Source organism: Acomys russatus, chromosome 30 (assembly GCF_903995435.1).
Source record: "Acomys russatus chromosome 30, mAcoRus1.1, whole genome shotgun sequence".
Classification (NCBI taxonomy): Eukaryota; Metazoa; Chordata; class Mammalia; order Rodentia; family Muridae; genus Acomys; species Acomys russatus.
The window spans coordinates 15941738-15965994 of NC_067166.1; the positions used below are offsets into that span (position 1 = coordinate 15941738).

General features: G+C 40.1%; 1 protein-coding gene across 1 annotated transcript in view; it reads left to right on the top strand.

The window, feature by feature from the left end:
- Nucleotides 1-21812, top strand: part of Tbca (tubulin folding cofactor A) — a 51453-nt gene extending 29641 nt beyond the window's left edge. Inside the window, exons 2-4 of the mRNA XM_051172247.1 lie at nt 11030-11135; nt 15926-16012; nt 21551-21812. Coding sequence (XP_051028204.1) covers nt 11030-11135; nt 15926-16012; nt 21551-21631 — 274 coding nt within the window. The 3' untranslated portion in view covers nt 21632-21812. The remainder of the gene's footprint in view (nt 1-11029; nt 11136-15925; nt 16013-21550) is intronic.
- Nucleotides 21813-24257: the final 2445 nt, after the last annotated feature.

Sequence of the window (24257 nt, forward strand, 5' to 3'; positions counted from 1 at the left end):
CAAGAAAGACTTAGAATATTTCACAGTCTTAGAATCACCAATTTTAGAGTAACTAAGAAAATTCAACTCTTAAATTTTCAGATTAGGGTTATTAGCTGTTATGAAGAAAAATGTGTATGTGTGTGTCTGGGATGGGGAACAGGGAGACACACACACACACACGGAGAGATGGACTTGTATACAGTGTCTGTGGAGTCCAGAAGCCATCAGATCCCCTGAAACAGAAGTTACAGATGGCTATGATTGTGAACTGCGCAGTGTGGGTACTAGGAATGGAACTCAGGCCCCCTGGAAAGGCAGGAAATGCCTTTCTCACTGAGCAATTAACCTCACTGACATCTCAAAACTTTAGTTTAGAGAAATTGTGAAATATTGTTTTATATTGGTGTTTTTGAGTTACTAGTTCTAAGGTTTGTAGTTTTGAAACCGTTACATTGATTTTGGATTTTGCATGCATCGTTTTAGCTGTTTACAGAATGTCTTGTCTAACTTATTTATTAAAATTAATTAAACCATACATTCTACTTCAGCAGTTAATAGAACTTGAACCATCTCCAGCTTAATTGATTTATTAATGGGTACTGGGAGAAATAAGGTAACAAATGCTGTCAAATTAAGCCCTCATTTTCTTTCATTTAGGTTACACCAGAATAATGCATTGCTTTCATTTTTGAGAGCTGAGTAGCTGCTGTCAAGAGTTGTCTTTGCACTGTCATCTTTTGTACTATTTCAGTTTTTAGACACAGAATTATTTTACTTTTGGAACAGGTAAAAGACAGTCAAAACTTTAAAATCACTTCATTTACTCTAAACGTGATAATTTGGTGCATATAAAGTACTTACACTCATAGCAAAATCCTGATTTCACAATGCCTGGCCACACGGCATTACATTAGTCATTTCTCTTCTTTGAAAATGAAGATTCTCTTTGAATGAAAGTGATGTCACTCTGCCTAGCTCAGAATGATTCTGAGCACACTTGGTAAATACCTGTGAGGCACGTACCCTCCGAGGTGCTGGTATAAGGCACATTCCCAGTCCTTAAGGGCATAAGCTTACAAGAGCAGAAGTAGACAAATATGATCACTGTGATAATGGCGGTGCATGGGCCATGATGATCCATAGGCTCCTGGGGCTAGTGTGAGGATTGGTGGTAGAATGGTCCTAAAGGTAGAAGCGTTTACGTTAGGTTAGAAGATGGGGAAGGGGACGAAGACTGAGAAGGAAGTATTCCAGCTCAAACCACCAGCCTCCCCAGCCCTATCTCGTTTTGTTTGCTTGTGTCTAGTGCCCTTTTAAGTTTCAAGAATATAGGATACTGTTGAAAATTCTTCACTGACCTCAAGATCTTTCTATTTGTTTGTGTGTTTGTTGTGGTAGCAGAGCTTGAATCCCGGCTTCGTGCAGATAAGACAAAGACCTTATCGTTGAGCTATGTCCCCAGTCTTGACCCTGAAATCTTGACGTACTGTCATTTGAAGGTTGGGAAAAATAGAATGTCTCACTTGGAGTTTTTTAATGACCATAAAAAGAATTAGTAGAGAATGACTCTGAATTTTAACTACATACAGTTTATAGATGGTGAACACTAAATCATTAGATTCTGAGGTCTTAATATGGTTGACTTGGATTTGCTGCTGTAAGCTTCTCGCCATCACAGTAATGCACAGGTGTGGCTCCCTGTGTAGCACCGTTAGGCAACCTAGCTTCATAAAATTCCATCAGTGCTAACTCTAGCTACCCTGTCCTCCCTCTTCTGATATCTTACTGTTTGACACTCAGCGGAAGTGAAAATGAAAATGTGATTGAGATAAAAGATAATCTGGAGTTTACCCTCCAATAACCAGCATGGTTATTAAAAACAAAAGTTATAGCCAACATCAAACTAAATGGAGAGAAACTTAAATCAATCCCACTGAAATCAGGAACAGGATAAGGCTGTCCACGCCTCCATTTCACTTCAGTATAGTACTTGAAGTCCTAGCTAGAGCAGTAAGACTGCTAAAGGAGATCAAGGGGATACAAATAGGGAAGGAAGAAGTTAAAATCTCACTATTTGTAGATGATATGACAGTATACATTAGTGACCCTCAAAATTCTACCAAAGAGCTCCTATAGCTGATAAACAGCTTCAGCAAAGTGGCAGGATACAAAATTAAGACGAAAAAGTCAGTAGCCTTCTTGTATACAGATGACAAATGGACTGAGAAAGAAATTAGGGAAACCACACCCTTCACAATAGCCTCAAATAATATAAAGTATCTTGGTGTAAATCTAACCAAGCAAGTAAAAGACTTAGATGAAAAAGAAAAAACAGAAACAACAACAACAAAAACAAACCAAACCTCTGCAGAAGGAAATTGAAGAAGGTATCAGAAAATGGAAACATCTCCCATGCTCATGGATTGGGAGAATCAACATAGTAAAAATGGCCATCCTACCAAAAGCAATCTACTATCAAAACTAATCCCTATCAAAATACCAACATACTGGAAAGATCAATTCTCAACTTCATATGGAAAAACACAACCCAGGATAGCTAAAACAATCCTGTACAATAAAAGATATGCCAGAGGAATCTCCATCCCTGATCTCAAGTTGTACTATAGAGCAAGAGTAATAAAAACAGTATGGTACTGGCATAGAAATAGGTCAGCTGACCAATGGAATCAAATTGAAGACCCAGAAATAAATCCACACACCTATGGTCATTTGATTTTTGACAAAGAAGCCGAAACTATACAATGGAAAAAAGACAACATCTTCAACAAATGGTGCTGGTCTAACTCTATGTCTACTTGTAAAAAAACAAAACAAACAAACAAACAAACAAACAAATAGATCCATATTTATCACCCTGTACAAAACTAAGGTCAAATGGATGAAAGACCTCAACATAAAACCAGACACACTAAATCTGTTAGAGGAAAAAATAGGAAAGAGCCTACAACTCATTGTTACAGGAGGCAACTTCCTGAACAGAAACCAACAGCTCAGACTCTAAGATCAACAATTAATAAACAGGACATCATGAAACTGAAAAGCATCTGTAAGGCAAAAGACACTGTCAACAGAACAAAGTGACAGCTTATAGACTGGGAAAAGATCTTTATAAACCCTACATTTGACAAAGGACAAGTATCTAAAATAAATAAAGAACTCAAGAAATTAAACACCACTAAACCAAATAATCCAATTGAAAAATGGGGTACAGAACTTACGAGAGAATTCTCAACAGAAGAATATCAAATGGCTGAGAAACACTTAAAGGAATGCTCAACAACCCTAGTCATCAGGGAAATGCAAATCAAAACAACCTTGAGATTCCATCTTATACTTATCTGAATGGTGAAGATCAATAACTCGAGTGACAATACATGCTGGGGAGGATGTGGGGAAAGGGGAACACTCCTCCACTGCTAGTGGGAGTGCAAACTTGTACAACCACTTTGGAAGTCAGTCTGGCGATTTCTCAGAAAATTGGGAATAGCTCTACAAGACCCAGCTGTACCACTCCTGGGCATATATCCGAAAGATGCTCCAACATACAACAAGGACATTTGCTCAACTATGTTCATAGCAGCTATATTCGTAATAGCCAGAATCTGGAAACAACCTCGATGTCCTTCAACTGAAGAATGGATAAAGAAACTGGTACATGTACACAATGGAATACTACTCAGCTATTGAAAACAAGGAAATCTTGAAATTTGCAGGCAATTGGATGGAGCTAGAAATGATCATCCTCAGTAAGATAACACAGACCCAAAAAGACATGTATGGTCTATACTCGCTTATAAGTGGATTTTAGCCCAACACACATGTCCTCTGAGAGACTCCACCCTGTGGAGGATAGGGACAGTTACCGGGACTTGAAGCTGGACATGGGGCAGAGTGCTGAGAGTTGCAGGTAAGAGTGGGAGAGCGGAAAGTCCACGAGGAAGACCACCAAGGCCTGTGGGTTGAGGCGCAGGAGGTCTCCAGTCAAGCACAACATATGCAAAGAACCAAGACCCCCTTTTCAGATGTAGCCAGTAAACTGCAGAATGTCCAAATGGGGGAAGGGGCCCCTGCTGCTGAACCTCTGCCATGTACTCGGGGGCCCACCACTTGGCCACTGTCCCTGGCAAGATGGCCTAGTGGACACAGTGGAAGAAGATGCAGATGACCCTGATAATAGGCTGTTTCCAGAGCTCTAGAGGAGGGGAATAAGCAGAAGAGGGAGGGAGGGTGGCTATGGGAAGATAAGAGGGAGAGAATAACAAATGGGAGGTAAAATGAATAAATTAAAATAAATAAACTATACACCCAAAAAATCTGAACGGAGGAGAGGGTGGCTGCAGAGACTGATACACCAACCTAGAACCATGCAAGGCAAAGATCTAGACACTCAGCTCAATTGTAATAGATAGGCAGCACAGTCTCCTTGTGGGTCCCACAACATGGGGAGTAGGAATTACTTCTGACGTGGACTGGGGCCTCCTAATGTTGTTCACTTCCCCCTGGCAGGGTGGCCTTGCTAGGCCACAGAGGAAGAAGTTATATGTAGTACAGAGAACACTGGATAAGCTGAGGTCAGACGTTAGGGGAGGAGGGCTGCCCTTTCTAAGGACTAGATGAGGGAGGAGATTAGATTGGGAGGTGATGAGGGAGAGGGCTGCAATCGCGATGTAAAGAATTCAAACTACAGAACAAGCAGGTAACTAATATTGCTAATCCCACTACATGGGAATAGCTCTGAGACTGGCTGAGAAACGAATGCCTATGCATAGACAAGGCTTCATGTTGGTCACAGATTCTCTGTGACTTGTTATTAGAGGCCATTTTTAGTACAGCATGAAGGAAGATTTGCAGATGTCTTACTTCTGCTCATACAGTGAGCAGAGAACCAGCCTTAATTGCTCTGTATAATGCTTGTGAGAAATTACGTTTTCAGAACAAAAGAAGCGGACACTGATGCTAGATCAGACCTGACAGGATTCACTCCTCCCAGCATGTTGCACACTGACATCCTGCATCCTCCGGGTTCCAGCCCCAGGCGCCTCAGTTGCAATCACCCATAAGAATTGGACAATTTCCAGGACAGCATTGTAGAAAGCATCAGATTCCAATTGGTCCAGCATTTATTTCAGACTGTCCCACACAGGACTCCTATTAAGCCTGGAATTTCTCAACAGTTAGAAACTGGACCACAAGTGCTATCTCTAGCTTGCTTAACCATTTCCGGTTTTGTTTTGTTTTTGTTTTTTGGCCCCTTCAAAGGTATTATTTGCCCTAAATCAGCCTGAAGAAACCTTAAGAGAACGATGTCCCATTTCTTCTAAGGGGGGTTGGGTAGGTTTCTGTGTGCTCTGTTGGTCTATAGATGCTTATTTTCATTGGGAGGTGGTTATAAGTTATTATTTATCTTATACAGAGAGAAAACTAAGTTGGACTCATCTTTATCTCTATCCTTTTTCTTTTGTAGGTAAGGAGGTAGGATATGAAAAGAAAGAAAGGGAGATAAAGAAATATTGACGGAGAATAGAACAAAAGGTAGATTATTTAATCTCCTCAACTCAAAGCCTTCATTGTTACTCACAAATATGGTTATTTTTACTTCATTGGTATAGAGTTTTGTATATTGATGCAAATCATGGTCATGTCAAAAACTAGTCTAATTTTATCACAAGAATATATATCCTAGGACTGACAGATAGATATGATTCTATAGATACATAAGGTAAAATAGTTTTTCAAAAGCCTCAGAGACCTACAGATTATGGCATTTATTTTTATTATTCTAAAGAGTCTTTGACAACAAGACAAGTTAACTCCTGGCAGCACCGAGCCTACCTCAAAGAAGATGATCAACGTCAAAGAACTTCCTTATGGAGTTGGCTTCAAATGTGACAAACAAGCCACTACGCAAAATGTCCTTGTTTCTGCCATAGACAGAATTCTGCCTAAAAATGGGCAAGCTTAGATGCAGGCAGAGTTGAGGGCTAAACTCTGCCAAGACAGGGTAAGCAAGTCCTCAGTAATTCTTGCCTCGCAAATATGTCTGTCAGAGATATTGGGCTAGAAGGCCAAAGATGGTGCGTCAACATTATAGAAAGTGTTGGGTGACTGTTCAGGCAGTCTCAGTCATTTTTTTCATTTTGGAAGCTGCTACCCTGTACTTCTAGTTCACTCAGGTATTTAAGTTTTATTTCTTCTCAAGTCTCTGATTGGGTTGAAGGCCAGATAGTTTAGTCTTACAATTAAGCTTAGTTGGTTAGGGGCTAAGATGTTTTTAGATCAAGATAGACGTTTTAAGTTAATAGAGATGAGATATGATAGATAATGATTTTCATTCAGAAATTTTGACCTGACAAAATAGGAAAGATGCTTTTTTCAAGTTTGACAAATACAAATAGCCAAATCACTATGAATGTAACATTTATATAATTCATGATTGTCTCATGGTTCTTCCTGCTGTAGGTAGTTTATTTTATTCATGTGTAATAATATATATATGTGTGTTAAAAAAGAAACATAATTTAAAAAAAAACAAAAGTTTTTAATAAAAGTTTTCAAGTATAAAAGACAGTCTCACACAAGGTTTATATAGATTATTTCTTGTTACAATTGAAAAGAAGACTGAGTTTTGTAATTTGGTCTTTACTTACAATATGGCAAAGAAAAAAGATGAGGCCTGTGCTGAGTTCTGAGTGCTTGGGTTTGGAATGAACGCTTCCAGAGTCAGAGGAACATAATCTCTGTCCTGTGGCATAACCGCATGGTGTTTCAGTGCAGTGTTGTTAGCTCAAGTGAAGGAAGACCAACGCTATGTGCCTTAAGCTGTAAGGGTGATTAACTGTCTTACAAGAAATGTGCAGATAGGGTTCTTGGAAAGACTTTAGTGTCATCAACAAGGACTAGAGTTGTCTGACACCTTTGAATGGTCTGTCCTTTGAATTCAGTTTTCTCATGACCCCATGGACCTTCTGCCACTTGCCACACAGGACAGTGTGCAAGATGGAACAGGAATTCTACCCCATGTAGGAGTAGTGACACCTTTTCTAGAACCTTCAGCAGAACCCCTTATGTAGTTCTAGCCAGCACTGGGGCCCTTGCACATATCTATGCTGTCACTCAGAGAGGGTGAAAGTGCTATGGTTGACTTAATTTGAGAGACGTGACTTCTTGGAAGATCATTGCCAAGATAGGTTTCTCTTATCAAGAAATGAAGACATGACTTCCAAGTAGGGAGCTAGCAGCACCAGTCATAATTGCGCATGTTGAAACATGAGGTTTGTTGTGTGTTTAAAAGGCTGAGAATTATATTAAGAGTTTATCAGTAGTGGCTAATTGATGGGTAAGACATGTAGAATAAAACTGTTCTTTGATACATATACCGATGAGGATTTGGGCAGGCCCCGAAGCTCTATGAGTTTTAATATCACCTTTACTATAATGGGAAGAGTAGCAGTACCTGTTTATGTCATGTTTCGTAGGATGCACTATTGTAACCACCTTATTGTCAAGAGGAGCTTACCAAATAGCTGGGCTTAGGAGACAGATTTGGTTATGGCGGTAGAGATGATAAGAGGCTGTAGAGCTAGGGAGATGGCTGAGATAATAAATTGCTTTCCTTGCAAGCATGATGACTTGAGTTCAAGCCCCAGAAACCACAAAGAAATGCTGCAGACTTGTAATCTGAGGACATGGAGAGAAGTGGATCCTTGGTACACACTGGCTAGCCACCCTAGCCTAGTTAATGAGTTCCATAGGCCAGTGAAAAACCCTGTCTCAAAAAACAAGGTGGATGGCACCTGAGGAACAACACCCAAGATTGTCCTGGATCCTCTATGAACACACACATGCCATGCACACAGATACACAGAATAATACAAAATAGTCTGTGAAATGGGTAGAATACATAACTAATATTTAATAGGCAATAAGGTATAAAAATATCTGTCATTAGGGCCTCAATAAGTTCTTTCCCTTCATGTCTCACAGTAGGAATCTAAAAAGTATTGTTTCTTCAGAAAAAGGAAAGTTGTTAGCAGCTGTCAGTGGAAAAGAGCTGAATCTGTCAGGACAAACAACCACACTAGAGATTTCAGGTCTAGGACCTGCACACAGGAAATTGGCTACATAGGCTTAGTATTTTTACAAAATACTTTAAGTATCATTATACTTTAAGTTTTATTAGCTGACTTGGAGTCATTCTTGCCAACACTTATGTCATGATTTTTATGAGAAAGATTTGGTAGATATCCATTAGTCCTTAAGCAGACCTTGAAGACACAAAGCAAGTGAAGCTGAAAATGAGTACATGGGTCATATTGCTTTAAATGTGGTTGCTATTACAGGATGACATTTCCCTCTGTAGAGAGCTTCTGTTGTAAGTGTAGATTAGATGGAGTCTTCTTCACTAACTCTTCCAATTACACCATGATTGCTGCAGAGGATCTTTATAATGAGTTTATAATCATGTGACTGAAAAAAAACCACATGGCTTTATCATAACAATGTCTTCTCTTGTTACTCACTTTCTTCACTTTCTCTTCTTTAAGATTTGTATGTATGTATGTATGTATGTATGTATGTATGTATATGGGGATGGTTCTGAGGAAGCCCATCCTGGTTATATCTTTAAATGTGTTCTGCTCTGCCAGAGACACATAATACAGAGACCCTGTCCCAAAAACAAACCAAGACTTGTGAATTTAAATTCAGTCTATCTGTAAAGATAAAATTGTGTTTAGAAATACACTTTTAAAATCTCCACTACCATGTTGTACCTAAGGTTTCTCTCATCTTTACAGGTTAGATTAAAATTAAACAAGTCAGATGGAGGCTGTTTTTAATGTGATGGGGTCAGAAAACTTTTTTCTTTTTTTAACTGAATGCCTTAATTACTACTGTGTTCTGTTGCTGTGAATAGACACCATGACCAAGGCAACTTATAAAGAAAAGATTTACTTGGGGCTTAGCTTATAGTTTCAGAGGGTTAGTTCATTATCATCATGGTGGGGAGCCTGGCAGTAGGCAGGAAGGCATGGCCTTGGGGCAGTAGCTGAGAGCTTACATCTTATCACAGATTAGAGTCAGAGAGAGAGACAGAGAGACTGGGCCTAGACTTTTGAAACCTTAAAACCCATCCCCCAGTCATACACCTCCAACAAGGTCACATCCCCAAACCCTTCCCAACGTAGTTCTACTAACTAGGACCAAATATCCAAGTATGTGGGAGGCATTCTCTCAAACCATAACAGTGTACATACATCCTGTCTATATAGGAATGTTAATTTGCTGTTGAACTACAATTGTCTTTCTTAGGCCTTCTAATGCTGTGATTAAAATATATATTTTCCATCACCAAAGCAACTGGAGGACAGGGTCTATTTTATCTCACATGTCCCAGTTGATCGCAGTCCATGGGGAAGAGCAGTCAGGGCAGGAGCAGAAGCAGAGACTGTGGAGACTTACTGATTTACTCCCCATGGCAGCTCAACCTGCTTTATTGTAGAACCCAGGACCAGCAGCCCTGGAGTGCCCCCAGTAGTGGGCCAGGTCCTCCCATGTCACTCACTAAGTAAAAATGTCCTACAGTCTTGCCCACCACACTCCCTCAATTGAGACTTTCCTCTCAGAGGATGCTAGCTTGTGCCATGTTGACATAAAACTAGCCAGCACAACACTCTTATATTAAGCTTTAATCAACCAGAATGAAGAGAGATAGAGCTATTTATGATTAATTGAGTTTTGTTTTGCATGCTTCCTTGTTACCAGAGAGCACCTAATCTATACCTTTTCTTGCTTGAACATTATTTGTACTGGTTTGTTTCCACTAACTATCTGTGAGAGAACTACCTTTAAATGACCTATTTTAGTTCCTTGCATAAGTAGAGTCTGACATAAAATTAAGTTCTCAGTAAGTAGTAAGCAGGGGTTTTGTTGAAACTAATCTAACTTTTTTTGAGATTTGGTGTGTAATATACTGACCCTCTCCCCAATAAACTAAGTGTATACACACTGTATTCTTTAAGGTACATGTAAAAAGTTTTGGAAAGCATATAATTTTTTTAAAAAGCAGTGCAGAAGGGTTTGCTCGGAATACTTTTACACTGCAGATACAAGAGTGGGTTCTCCTCCTTAGTATAAGAGTGGGAGGCGGTGTGCCTCACACTTGCTTTATGTATAAGCCCCTCAGTGTGCACATGGCCAGGCCCCACCTCCAGATTGCCCCACTCCCAGGCTTCTCTAATTGCCTTAATGGCCATTTCTTTCCCCTCAAGGTAGGGGAGTGGCCAGGCCCTGTCCTACAGAAAAAAAGCTCAAGATCAGGCCACAAAATCCTTCTAATCCCAGGGCACCCAGGAAAGCTAGGCCACTTTCCCCTCCCCTGCAAGAAGCCCTGTATAAAGCCTGCCTCCTGCCCAGTTCTTTGCTGCTTCTCTCCCTCTTGTATCCTTCCCAATAAATCTCTTAAAAATGTTACAGCTAAGATGGAAATGTACTGTGGCAATCAGAACCCAAGGAATACCAACGACAAAATCACACAAGAAATTTATAGAGAGGAAAACAAACAGGAAAGTCTGGGGGTGGAGCCTGTCCTTCAGAGCTCCTAAAAGGCAAGGCCTACCTTGTAGAGCCCCTCAGGCTGGGGATCCGGCCACCTGCTTGTGTGGCAGCTCAAGGCTTCAAGCCTGGCCTCTAGAGTAGTGGTGGAACCTGGCAGCTGGAGGTCTCCAGGAGTGGGGCTTACAATGGGACTCTGCCACCGGAGTTGGCATCAGTAGCGGCCATGTGCTGTGTTGCTTTGTGGTACTTCTGGGCTCCAGGCTGTCAGGACACCTTTCCCCTCAGAGCTGCAAAACTTCCACTTTACTTTAGTAGAGGACTTGGGACACAGGTTCATAGTCACAGCTGTGGCTGAAAGTAGCCATCTTGCCTATCCATTTTAGTATTTTAACTATGATTTGTATTTACATACTTTCTTTATCCTTTAGAGAAAAAAATCTAATTTTCTGAAACATTTTTGGTTTGTTTATAGATTGGTCAAAGAAAAAGTGATGTATGAAAAAGAAGCAAAGCAGCAAGAAGAAAAGATTGAAAAAATGAAGGCTGAGGATGGAGAGAACTATGCCATTAAGAAGCAGGTAAAGCGACCCTGAGGAGCGCTGTGCTCATGGATGCAGGCCTTACCGCAGCGCTCCTCAGTGAAACACAAGGAGACTGCTGTGCTGAGGCGTGTCTGTGATCTTGGCATTCAGAAAGCTGAGGCAGGAGGATTCCTGCAAGTTGGAAGGTAGTCGATGGACTAGTGAAGTCCTGTCACACCAACACAAACAAACCGGGAAAACAGAAATAAAGCTCAATAAAAATAGAAGGCAGAAACAAGTACAATAACTGCAGCAGGTCACACAGCACTCAAGGGTTTGAACACAGAAATTCCATGGTTGCTCTCACCCATGAAACATACAGCTTCTCCGGTTCTAAGTATTGAATATAAAAATTAGATAACATATTAAGTTACATGTAAACATAATTACATGTTTAAATTTAGAAATAGCTCCCCAAACTGATGTGAAGACCACTAAAGTAAAATATATATTGCATTTCTCATAAAAGACAGGAAATTGGTGCAGACCAGCTGTTCATGTACAGTGAAGGATGATGAAACTGCGCTGTGTGCACAGTGGAGTAGAGCTCAAGCTTAAGGGGAAGTTATAAAACACGCAGACAGTGGATAGAACTGGCGGGTTTGGGTAGTTTGCTTAAGTTTTGAAGACCGGAGTTCATTGCTTTCAAGTTCTTAGTGTTATAGACCTCTTCTTTCTTGCAGTGGCTATAGGAGCTATTCACTGTAACTTTGGTAATTTCTGCCTACTTGATTTTGCTGAAAGTGTGCCAACTTTTTCTTTAAATCAACCTTTTGTTGACTCTTCTGTTTTCCTATTTGAAATTTTATCAATTTGTACTTTTATAATCACTTTATTTCCTTTGTTTTGAGTTTATTCACTACCTTTTTTCTGTTTGTTTTTTGCTGCTGTTGTTGTTGTTGTTTTGATTTGGGGGAGGAATTTGTTTGCTTGGTTTTTGTTTCTTTTGACAGGGTGTCTCTATGTAGCCCTGGCTAGCCTGGAACTCCCCAATTAGACCAGATGACCTTCCTGTCTCTATCTTTAAGTGTTGTTATTCAGTGCTGGCTCTTTTTTTGTCTTCTTGGGGATAAGAACATAGGATTGAGAGCACTTTACCTTGCAGATAAGAGTATTGTGTACTTCCATCTTAGCACTAGTTTAGGTCTGGCTGCACCCCTCATCTTTTGGCCTCAGCCTCCCAAGTGCTAGGATTAAAGGTGTGTGCCACTACCGCCCTTCTAACTCTGCTTGTATTGCATCATAGGGAGAGCATGTGCTAATGCACTTGTGTGGGTTTTAGGCTTTTGTTTTGTTTTCACTGTTGTTTGACCTAGATTGTGGTCTGCTGCAGTATTTCATAGGGCTTAAGTGTCCGTGCATTCTCTTTCTTACGGAATGTTCTATTTCTTTGCTAATAGCTTACATGCTGGCATCTAGTGCTTTTCTATTTTTGCTCATTTTCGTCTAGTATTTCTATAAATTGTTGAGTGTAAGTATGGAAATGCCCATCTATACTATGTGCATTTGTCTATCTTTTCAGTTTATACAGCGAATCATGTGTTATCTTAATGAGCTTATAATGTTATGATAATATGACACTCCTTTTGTCCCTAATAGCATTTCTTGATCTGCAGCAGTCTAGTCTCTACAGTATTAATGTAGTCACTTTGCTGTTGTTGTTGTTTTTAAGTTTCCACACCATTTTCCATCCTTTATTTTCTGTTTCTTTATATCCGAATTGAATTTCTTATGGGCATATGATTGGGTACAGTTGGTCTATCTCCATACTTTAGATGGTATGTTTGCGCGATTTACATTTCATGGCAGTTGTTGGTGTATCAGCTTACATCTTCGCCTGCTTTTTCCCTCAGTGGAGTCAGCAATAACCAGACAAGTCAAATAGATTCCTAATTCACCATGTGAGCATGTTAAGATCCTACCACTGTGTAAAAGAGAAGACTTAACTAGTGTTGCGGTAATTTCTAGAGCTCCACCTGACAAACGAGTGTGAATATCAGTGGTCCAGAGACAGCTGACGTTGTTCTATAGATGGTTAGAGCTTGTGTGTCTCGCCCACCTGTGGTTACAAGAGCTGGCTCACTAAAGCTGGAAACCTTACCCTAATCAGTTAGCACACAGCTCAGCACTGCCACATTGTGCTACAGCACCCTTCTGTGGTAAGAAAGAATTCTTATCAACTGGAGTGTTTCTTTTCAATTTTTATGTTTGATTATTTTTTAAAAAAGGAAAAAATTCACATTTAGGTTCTGTAGTCTGTAGATAAGCCTTGTCTAGTTTTCTCCAACTTCCATTTTACCAGAATAATTACCCACAAAAGTTATAACGTGCTGGGCAGTGGTGGCACACGCCTTTAATCCCAGCACTTGGGAGGCAGAGGCAGGCGGATCTCTGTGAGTTTGAGGCCAGCCTGGTCTACAAAGCAAGTCCAAGACAGTCAAGGCTACACAGAGAAACCTTGTCTTGAAACACCCCCCCCCCAAAAAAAAGTTATAACTAGCTTTGAAATGAGTCTCACATCAGTGAGGATGGCACTCCATGGTTCCTTACATGTCCCAGTGCCGTGACCCTGATTTCCCCTCAGGTGTAAGGAAGTAAGCATTAGAGTAAACAATGTATTCAAGGCTTCTGAAGAGACATACCAATCATTTAAATATCTACTTTCCAAGGAAGATTCTGTGAAAGAACAGTACTCACTTAATTAAATGTGGGTATTTGGGGATGTCTTTTTGTTATAATCAGGACTCGGATTTTGTGTTAATCCTGGCAGACAAACTCCCAGAAAGCGGCCACTAAGTCCCCACTCCTAGTCAGGAGACAATTTCCAGATGAGAGCTGCGAGGCGAAAGAAGATTGGTTTTCTTTATTGACTGATGCTTGGTACATCAGCTATAGCCCAGGGCAGGCCAAGGAGTCGTGGGCTAGCACAATTTGGACTCCATGCTTTTTAGTGGCCCTTTTTGTTTGTTTTTTAAAAAGAACATGAGCTTGGCTGGGTAACAATTTGGGGAGGGCCTGGGAGTTGAGGGACAGGAAAGAACATGACAGTATACTATGAGAGTTCTCAGAGAATTAAAGAAAAATTATCCCTGGTAGCCATAATTCATTGCTACAAGGAAAAGTATTCAACTTGCAAATTTGATCAGGTATGGTTTATGATATGCAAAAATTATATATGGCAAATATTCAGTGTAGATTTTTTAAAAAATTTCAGCCTCCTGTAGATTAAATCTTCAGATGTGGAACCTGTGGCTATGGAGGTTACATGTAGAAGAAACTTAGTGAGTAATCGGGGTGGAATTCAGGAGAATGAACTTCTGCCCTGTTGAAGAGTTTTTCCTCTTGCTAGACTGACAGAAGATCGTGATCTGTACTAATACAGAGAGGTAATAAAGAATAGAAGTCATGTTGGATAGTGCTGCTTAAAGTTCATTCTAATGACATTAAAACTTGAGGAAAATGTAAATACACTTTGACTTGTCATGAGTTTGACCTAATTCTTTGTATTCATCTTATTTAATTCCTGTAAGCTGTTCTGCAGGAATTCCACAGAAGGGGAAATCTGAAATGTTACTCTTGCCAATATTTCACACATATTCAAACCAGATATACAAAAATAATTTAGTGGCATTGATTAAATGTCTATTTACCTGACAGTAAAGTCGTGCTCCTATGCTTGAGATTTTAACCTGTGCCTTATTAGTAACCCAAGAAAATAGACATGGACAGAGTGTGTCTGAATGTTGTAGTGGCTATGCTACAGTGTGAGCTGTCGCAGACTGTTAAAGCAAGCGTGAGAGACTGAGACCTACTAAAGTTTCCAGTATAATTCAGTATTTTTGCCATTAAAATGCGTGCATTCTGTTTTGTTTGAGCAAGGTAATCTTTGTTAATTTTGTACCATTTCTCTGAAAACTTTTGATTGAACATTTTTTGGGGAAATGGTACCATTATTATATCTTAAGTTCATCATCTTGACTAACTAGTGACCAGGTTTCCTAGTTTTCTTTTGTGTTTTGATATATAATATCGTTTTGAATGATAGATTTTTACATCCAAAAACATCCCTTAGAGTAAAAATGTCCCTGTGGTTAAGTCTTCAGTGTTTGTCTTCAGGAGGAGTAAGCAAGAGTTTTGGGTTCAGAGGGTGCACATTGGTAATTTGGCACAAACTGCGTGGGGAGAATAATCTCTCTCCTAAAATGAAGCGCAGGGTCAGTAATAACTTTTTATGCATGATAAGCACCAAAATATGAACCTGCTGCTCTTTGCTTTTCGTTTTTCTTTCCCTCTGTCTTTCATTGAGTCCCTCCTGCAGTGTGCACACAATGTGATCAATAACTCAATAACTTCTCTCATGCAGTAATTATCTCCCTGTGATATTATCCGAACACTGTTTTCCTTTATTACCCAAAGATGCAGGAGATATTTATATGACCAGCTGATCCCATTTTAGATAAAGGTGCTTTGTGACAGCAGGGGAATCATTTACTTTAAATAGCCTTTTAAAATAAGAGCTGAGTGAAAAGCTTTGCCAGTTAATTTTCACTTACCATGAGAAGGTGATTACCAAACAAGAGAAAAGTACAAAACTTTTGTGCAAGTTCTGCTTAGAACTTGTACTTTGCAGGTATTACAATCTGATAAATGTAATTTAAATTAGAGCATTGAATCATTAGCATAATCATACTTTTTATTTCCTCTAATCACTATTTATATGCCAGTGTATAAGATAAGTACATATTACTTTTGTCATCTCAACATGTCCACAAATACTCTCTTTACAGGCAGAGATCCTGCAAGAGTCCCGGATGATGATCCCAGATTGCCAACGGCGGTTGGAGGCTGCATATACTGATCTTCAGCAGATATTAGTAAGTAAAGATGTCTCTGTCTTAGATTTTAAATTGTTTTCAGCCTAATATGTGGAAAAAACATAATTTCGAATATTTAACACTACAGTTACTTGAAGAGATGTTTTAGTTTTATCCATTTGTTCTGTGTGCTAGTTTTTTCTTTTGTTGTATGATCAAACACTCTTGGCAGTAAAGCCAGGGTATTATTTTAGCTCAGTTTCAGGTTATGGTCCACATAGCAGGAAGTCCCAGTGACTGGAGAGCTGGTTGTTGTACGTCCACAGTCAGGAACAGAATGCAGCGAATGCATGTGTGCTTGCCTCCTGCTAAAGGACTGGGCCTTCCTGAATCAATTAACATAATCTTTAAAAAAAATCTTCTAGTGACATACTCAGGGACTAATATTAGTCCTGGTGTGCTGGAGGCCTGCCTCCTAGGGGTCAGGTTGACAGTTGGCACTAACCATCACACCTGTCTCAGCATGCTTTTAAATATCTAAACAGATATTGTGTTTGTGTTATGACTCCAGGAAAAGTACTTTTCTATCATGTTTTTTTTTAAAAATTTATTTAATTTTATGTGCATTGGTGTGAGGGTGTCAGATCTTGGAGTTACAGACAGTTGTGAGCTGCCATGTAGGTGCTGGGAATTGAACCCAGGTCCTTTGGAAGAGCAGGCAATGCTCTTAACCACTGAGCCATCTCTCCAGCCCCTTCTATCATGTTTATTCTATTTACTTAATAAATATTCGAGTATTTGCACTATAATAGCAGCTATACCTATGGTACCAGTTTTGACCAGCAATATTTATTTCGTTTTTGTATGTGTGCATACTTTTTTTTTTTTTTTTTTTTTGACAAATTAACAGTGAGCCAACTGTTCAAAAGTGGTTTAATCCACTATTTCAAATCAGTTTGGCCCTTGTTTAAAAGATATGGAATTATTTTATGTTCAAGCCTAAATTAATGTGAGAGAAAGGGGGGAAAGAGGTACCAGGCAGACCTCTCATGATGTGAATTGGGTGGCGCTGTTATACTTACTGGTACAAATGCTTCTCAAACACTGTTAGTTAATAAAGATGAGTTGAAGTATAAGTAAAGTCATTGTATTTCTTTTTTAACAATTAGACAAATGCACAATGCGGTTGGTTTAGTTGCACTTTTTGTTGATGTGATAAAACACCTTGGCAAACGCAGCTTAAGGAACAAAGAGCATGTCACAGATCCCGGTTACCATGCATCAGTGCAGGGAAGCAGGTGCTGAGTCGTGTCACATCTGCAGAAGAGCAAAAGCAGCGAACTAACGTCTGCTTGACACACAAACACACATCACTGTGAGCGTTAACCTTCTCTACCCTTCATCCCCAAAGTCTCCTGTTTATCTCCTAATGAAATACAAGCCACCCTCAAACGATCTTTTGCCTTTAAATTTTCCAAAAATTTAAAAGACTTCATTCCTCTAACTATGAGTTCCTATAATGTCAAAAATAAGTTGTATACTTTCAGCATAAAACGGTACAGAGCAAACATTCCTATTTCAAAAGGAAGAATAAGGGCATAACAAGAAGTAAGCAAACGAAACTCCAGCAGAGAAGACACCAAATCCTGCGGCTCTTTGTTCTGCATCTGGGGCTTGTAATGAAATTGGCTGAGATCCAAAGCCCTGCCCTCTTCCAGCCCTGCCGCCCACAGCACACAGCCCTGTCAGCTCCACTTCACACCTGCAGTTCTCCTTGAAGAGTGCCCCATGGTCCTGGCTTTGCCTTCCGTTTGGGGTTCCACTGCAGCTGAAGTCTCACCTTTATAGATTAGACTCTCAGGGCCTCTTCCCATAGGGACTGCCTCCATGCCACACAGTGCCTGCCCTCAGCTGCTCTCAGTGACCCCCCTCACACAATAAATCTTTCATGACTTCAAAACAGATATCCCATGGACAGTAGCCAAGTTCTGCTGACAGTCAAGTCAGGACCATGACCATGACCATGACTAGCCTTGAAGACCCACTTTCTTGTGCTGTTGCTTTCCAGGACCAGGGCATGCCTTAGGCTTGCTTCCTGAGAGTGAATCTGCATCTTCTAGACGGAGCCTCTTAAGTGCTGTGGTTTCGTCTTCATGGCACTTTGCGTTCTCCCTGCGCATCACAGGAGGCTTCTCATGAAATGTCCCTAGCAGACAGATCTGTCCATGTAACTTCACCCAGGTGCTCAGAACAACAACAGAATGAAGTCGGATTCTTGGCCAAAATGTCAGAAGAATAGCCCGTAGCACAGTTCCTGTAACCGTATGAGCTGGCCCTCCACATTATATACAGTTTTTCCATCACTCATGTCTTTTACACTCCCACTGTGCTTATTAACCCCTGCTTCCAGCATTTTAATGGATTTTCTAAACTGCTGTATCAAGTTCTACATTCTTGCCACAGAACAGTTCCAGTGGCCTAAAAGACACATGGTAGGGTTTATTACAGCAACTGCCCCACTTCTTGGTACCAGTTTCTGCCTTAGTTTTGTTTCTTGTTGATGTGGTAAAATATTGAACAAAAGAAACCAGTTTAAGGGACAACGAGCTTATTTGGTCCACAGTTGCAGGTTGCACCCTGTCAGGGTGACAAGGACGTGAAGCAGCTAGTCAGTCACATTGCATCTGTAGTCAAGAGCAAGAGGAATGGGTTGGTTTTCCCACATGATTCTAGATTGCACCAGGCTGGCAGTCAACACCAACCGTCACACAGCTGAGTGTGGTAGCACACGCCTCTCCCAGCAATAGGGAATCAGAGGCAGGTGGATCTCTGTGAGTTAAAGAACAACCAGGGCTACATAGAGAGACCTCCAAAACAGCCATCACAACTATCCTAGTTTAATTTCTGTTGCTGTGATAGAAAACAAACAAAAATCCCTAAAAGAAAGTTGTTAATCCCACCAGGCGAGAATAAGAACACTACCACAATTTTCTAGCCAAATTTAAATATAGGCCAGGAAGATGGACACTGGCCTGGTCCATACCCAGGATCCCCAGAGAATAGCCATGAACTACATTAGTCAGGAGCTTATAAAGGCAAAGTCTACAGGCTTCCTGCTTCCTGCCTTCATTCAATGGGTGCGAGATACATCCTGACATACTTCCTGCCTACCTATGACCAAGCACATTGTGTACAGGGCAACCAACCTTATTTATAGAAGTGAAAACACACGGCTTGTTATTTTACACGAGCAGCCCCAGTACTCCAGAAGCTATCTGTCCGTGGGCAAGTGGGGCTTACAGGCTAAAGGTATTTTTGTTTTACAGATCTCTTAAGCACAGTAATTTAAAATTTAAACATGACTTTAGCCTTCACAAAGCAACTTCAGAAGGTAAGGGTTTAGTTTTACTCACAATCCCAGATTGTGTCAATATTATGGGGAAGTCAAGTTGTAGGTACTTGAAGCAGCTGGTAGTGTCACATCCAGCTCCTCACTTGCTTGCTGCTGCTCAGTTTTCCCACTCTTCCATAATTCAGGACCCCCAACCTAGAGAATAGTGTTACCCACAATGTCTGGGTCTCGCATCAGCTAACTTAATAAAGACTGTCCTCCACAGACACGCCCCCAGCCAACCTAACATAGATGGCTCCTCATGATATTTCCTGTGTGACTCTAGATTGTGTCTAGTTGACAGTGAAAGCTAGTCGTCACAATGATGAAGTCATTGTTGCTGTCTGATAATTGATGGATTCTAAAGTCCTTTACTAATCTTACTTTTAATGTGTATCTTTCTTGTCTGATATTATTAGAAACATAGCTGTTCTTTTCCTGAGTCATAATTGTTCCCTTAGGAAAAAAGTATTTTCAGTATATCATATATAGTCAAAGAAAGAGAATGAAATTTATGTGCACCACCAAATTCTGACTAAATCTTTATCGAAAGAGAAGGGGAAAGGGAGATGCTTTTATTTTATTTTAATTGGAGTTCTGTCACAATAATATACTTTTTTTTTAAGGGTCAGAGTTTTTAAAAAGATGTCCTGCTTTGGATTATTACTGTGTATATGGGTATGTACACAAGTGCCCACTGAGACCAGAGGCCTCTGACCAGCTGTGAGCCTACTGACCAGCTGTGAGCCACCTAATGTGGGCACTAGCAATTGCTCTGTGGTCCTTTGGGAGAGCAACAAGCGTTCTTAATCAACTTAGCCCTCTTTCCGGCTCCAATAATGAACTCTTTGAGGTAGGATAAATCTTTACATCTAAAAGAGAAACTGGTTTTTATTCTATTTTAGTAGATGATAGATAAAGTAAAAAAAAAAAAAAAAGCAGGCAGGTTTCTGAGTTCGAGTCAGCCTGCTTCACGAAGCGAGTTCCAGGACAGTCACGACTACATAGAGAAACCCTGTCTCAAACAGACAAACAAACAAACAAAGCAAAAACAAAAAGAAGAAAGAATCACTGTTAAAATGCTACATAGAAACACCATTATTCCTTGGCAATGCAATGCTTTTTTTGTAATAGCTAAGATAAAATGATACAAATTGTTTTAAAATGATATGTTTAGATAGTTGTGCTTGAGGTTAAATTAAACTGTTTCCTCTTCTCTCAGTGACTTACAGTTACTGAAAGAGCATGTCCGAGGTACAGTGTTCAGGGTTAAGGAATGCTGCCAATCATCTGGATTCAGCTTTTTGTCTTATTCTTCGTATTAAATACACACGTCGTTCTCTTTTATGTCTTTTGTTGACCTTACACTAATTGTTGTCCATCACTTTATTTAAAATCAAGGGCTGGAGTGATGGGCCCCAGGTCAGTTCCCAGCACCACCCGACAGCTCACAACCAGCTCTCGATTGCAGCTGCAGGGCATCAAGCACCCCCGCTGCTGGCCTCCTGGGCAGCAGGCATGAGTGTGCCACACAGACACACATTTCAGCAAAACACCCATAAACAGAAAATAAACTTCTTATCAACTTTTTATCAAAAATTTAAGCATTATTTCACTAGTCTGTTGCTATTATAATATTTTAGTGAAAGTTTCCTGTAAGTGTATATAATAACTCAATCTTTAAATATCAAAAAATTGAGGATATTAATGTTTTGTTTGCTATCAGTATGGAATAAACAGACAACTCTCTTTTCTAATTTGATTGTATTTAACTTGTGTAACATCAGCATTGGGAATAATTAGAGTGTTATTTTATGATGGTGTTGTCACATTATTAACACATTAGTATATCCTCATTTTTTTACTTTTAATACATTGTAAATAGTCTTTTTGTATGATGATGTTGGCCAAGTAGGAATGATTTTTTAAGTTTGTATGAGGTTTTTATTTAATTGCTTAATGATAATTTTAGGAAACTGTGTTCTCAATTACAACATGAAAATACATAGTATGAGAAAAGATAATAAAAATAAGCTAATCTCTCATTTCTTCCTTCCCTAGTAGCAAAGAGGCAGGACAGTGGTATATTTAGAAATCTAGAATCCTTTTCTTTAATTCTTGAGTTCCTTACTGGTTGGTCTGTAGTGCAAACAGCCAAGAACTGAGGTTGCTAAGAACAAGCCTAATTTTGCTATTCTTCATTTCAGGAAAGTGAAAAGGACTTGGAAGAAGCCGAGGAGTATAAAGAAGCACGTGTAGTGCTGGATTCAGTGAAGTTAGAAGCCTGAATGTTTTCTGTATGGGGTGTTTTATGCATTAAATCCTGGGGTCCACTCTACAATTCGTTATTTTTGACCGTTGCTGTGTTTAGTAATATGAAAATGTGGTTCTTTTTAAGCAGTTGCATATATTTTTCTTTGCATAACTTAATGTGTCAAATAAATGAGTTCATCTAATAAAATTGTTTATTTCATACTTTACAAAATTTTCAGTTGACCACTTAGTTAAATGGTTGTCATTATATCAAGAGTTTTTGACACATGTTAATTTCTATATGAAGTTTAAATACTTAACAACTATAGATTGGGTCTAAAAATTGAGTCCATCAGCTGTGGAAGACTGGAGAGGCAGTGCATCTGTGCAGTGCGCCAGAGCCCATGTCCCTGTTTTCTGGACAAAGACTTCCCAGGGTGGCCTTTGGCAGAGGGGCACACTCCCTCCACCCATGCTCTGCAAGTGAACAGTACACTCATTGGTTCCCTAGGTTGAGTTATGGTGGAATCATGATTTGTTGTGGGACCCTTAGGATGAGGGGTAGACTTTGTTTATATCTCCCCTGTGACAGGCTTTTTGGCTATATTTTTGGGTTCTTTTTACCTACTACCCTTCTACCATCCTACTACCCAATACTTAGTAGGCGAGAAAAAAGTTAGAGGGGAAAGGAGGTATAGACCTCTTAGACTACTTCCTGCTCATTAGGGCTGTTGCGGTCCTTGGGGCTGATTTTATCTTTGCCAACAGGATACCCAATTTCTTCTAGCGCAGAACCATTAAACAGCAGCAGCCCGGGTGGGGGCAGGGGGATGGGGTGGGGAGCAGTCACCTCTTTGGTGTGCCTCCATCCCCTCTCGGGGCTCTGGCGTCTCTAAGAGTCCCCAGAATTCCAAACCTAAACTATCCTCAGCTGGTAAAATCACGCTCCTGCTAGAGCATAAGACAGATCATAGTTAGCTGCTCTGGACAACCTGAAGCAACCCTATATCCCCACATCTATGATTAAAGCAAAAATATATTCCGATAATATAAGTTTTGTAAGAAGCCAAAATTCTCACTATGCTCCCCCTAGGAAGGAGTTTTAACAACATAATGACACAGCCAAACATGGACTCGTTTTTCACTTCCTGACCTCTTTTGGTGTGGTACTGCTGATGAAGCTGGAGTCCCAAACGTGGTTGGCAAATGCTCTGCTACGAAGCTGCTCACAGTGTGGTCCACAGAGACCTTGAACTTAATGTCTGCCTCAGGGTCCTGAGTAGCCAGGCTAATAGAACATCAGTACCAGAGGCTGCCAAACTGTATTGCTCGACTGAAAGAACTATCAGTCACAAAGGTTCTCCTGCAGGACTGTGAACCTGCATTTCAAGTTTGGTTTTTTTCTAAAATATACATCTTACTTTGTTTCTTATATGCCTGAAACAAGTGTGTAATCTTTATGGCTCCGGCCGAATATGAGCATTGGTACAGGGAGCCAGAGCAATATTAAGTAACATACAAAGTTTAAACCCACAATGTAGGAAAGACGCTGTGCTGGAAAGTGCTGAAGGCTGTGTGGTTGGTCTACTTTTCAGGACCGAATGCTCACTAGAAACTATAGCATTTCTACTGACACTCAGGCCTGGAGAAGAGAGAATAAGACGCTTTGGCAGCATGTCTGCAGGTTCCCTTCTGTGGCAGAGCGTGCCCTCCTCTGTCACAGCCTCTCATTTGTAGTGTGGGGTATCAGCCCTAGTAGGCCATGTTTTCCCCAGAGACCCCGACAGGAGCTTTCTGGCTGAGCTTTTGATTATTTGCATTTCTGATGAGTGTTAATTTCCCAGTAACTAGATTGTCCTTCCTTTAACCTGTATTATACCGTGTTAACAGTTTCTTAGGAGGAAGTAGAACTGCAGGAGGGGGGAAGGTACACTGGAAATAAGCACATGTTTGTTTTATAAGTAATGAAAACTATTAACATAATGTTAATCTAACATTTCCCAACTTCCTGGAAGTAACATTTGGAACCTAACATTTTACAGTTACCTGTGAACTGAATCTCTTCCGAATTGAGCAGTCAAACCTGTTTAATCTGAGTCGCTTGCAAACTTCATCACATTAGTGGGCTTTTGAGAAAATCCCATCAGACTTAATAAGGACATATCCTATAGCTGGTTATCGTTTAAATCTTATTATTTGGTCATTTAGATAAACCAAGGACAGATTAATCCTTTCTCTGATGGCGAATTGGGAGGCTTTAAATGTCGATGGAAATGTGACATGTCTGAGAGAACAAGAGCTCTGAAGCATTTGCATTAAAGGGTTAATCAGATGATTTAGTCCTCGAAGCCTTGTTGAGTGTGTTAGCTGGAAAGAAACGCACTGCCTCAGAAGTAGTATGCTGTGAAACAAATTAGAAGTATTAGTGTACTTGAAATTCAAGAGTGCTTCTTAAAGTCCACATCGCACTCCGCTCCTCGTCATCTGCTCTTAGGAGAAGTACTTTCAGACACTCACAGACAGGTAGAATTATCTTACGATAGGACCTGCGCCTGCCCTCTATTGTGTGCCTCCTGATGTGCAGTTGACATGATGTGTTTGTATTTCTTCAGGGAAATATTTTCATTATGTCCCAAGATGTAAATATTTTTGTTGCATGGA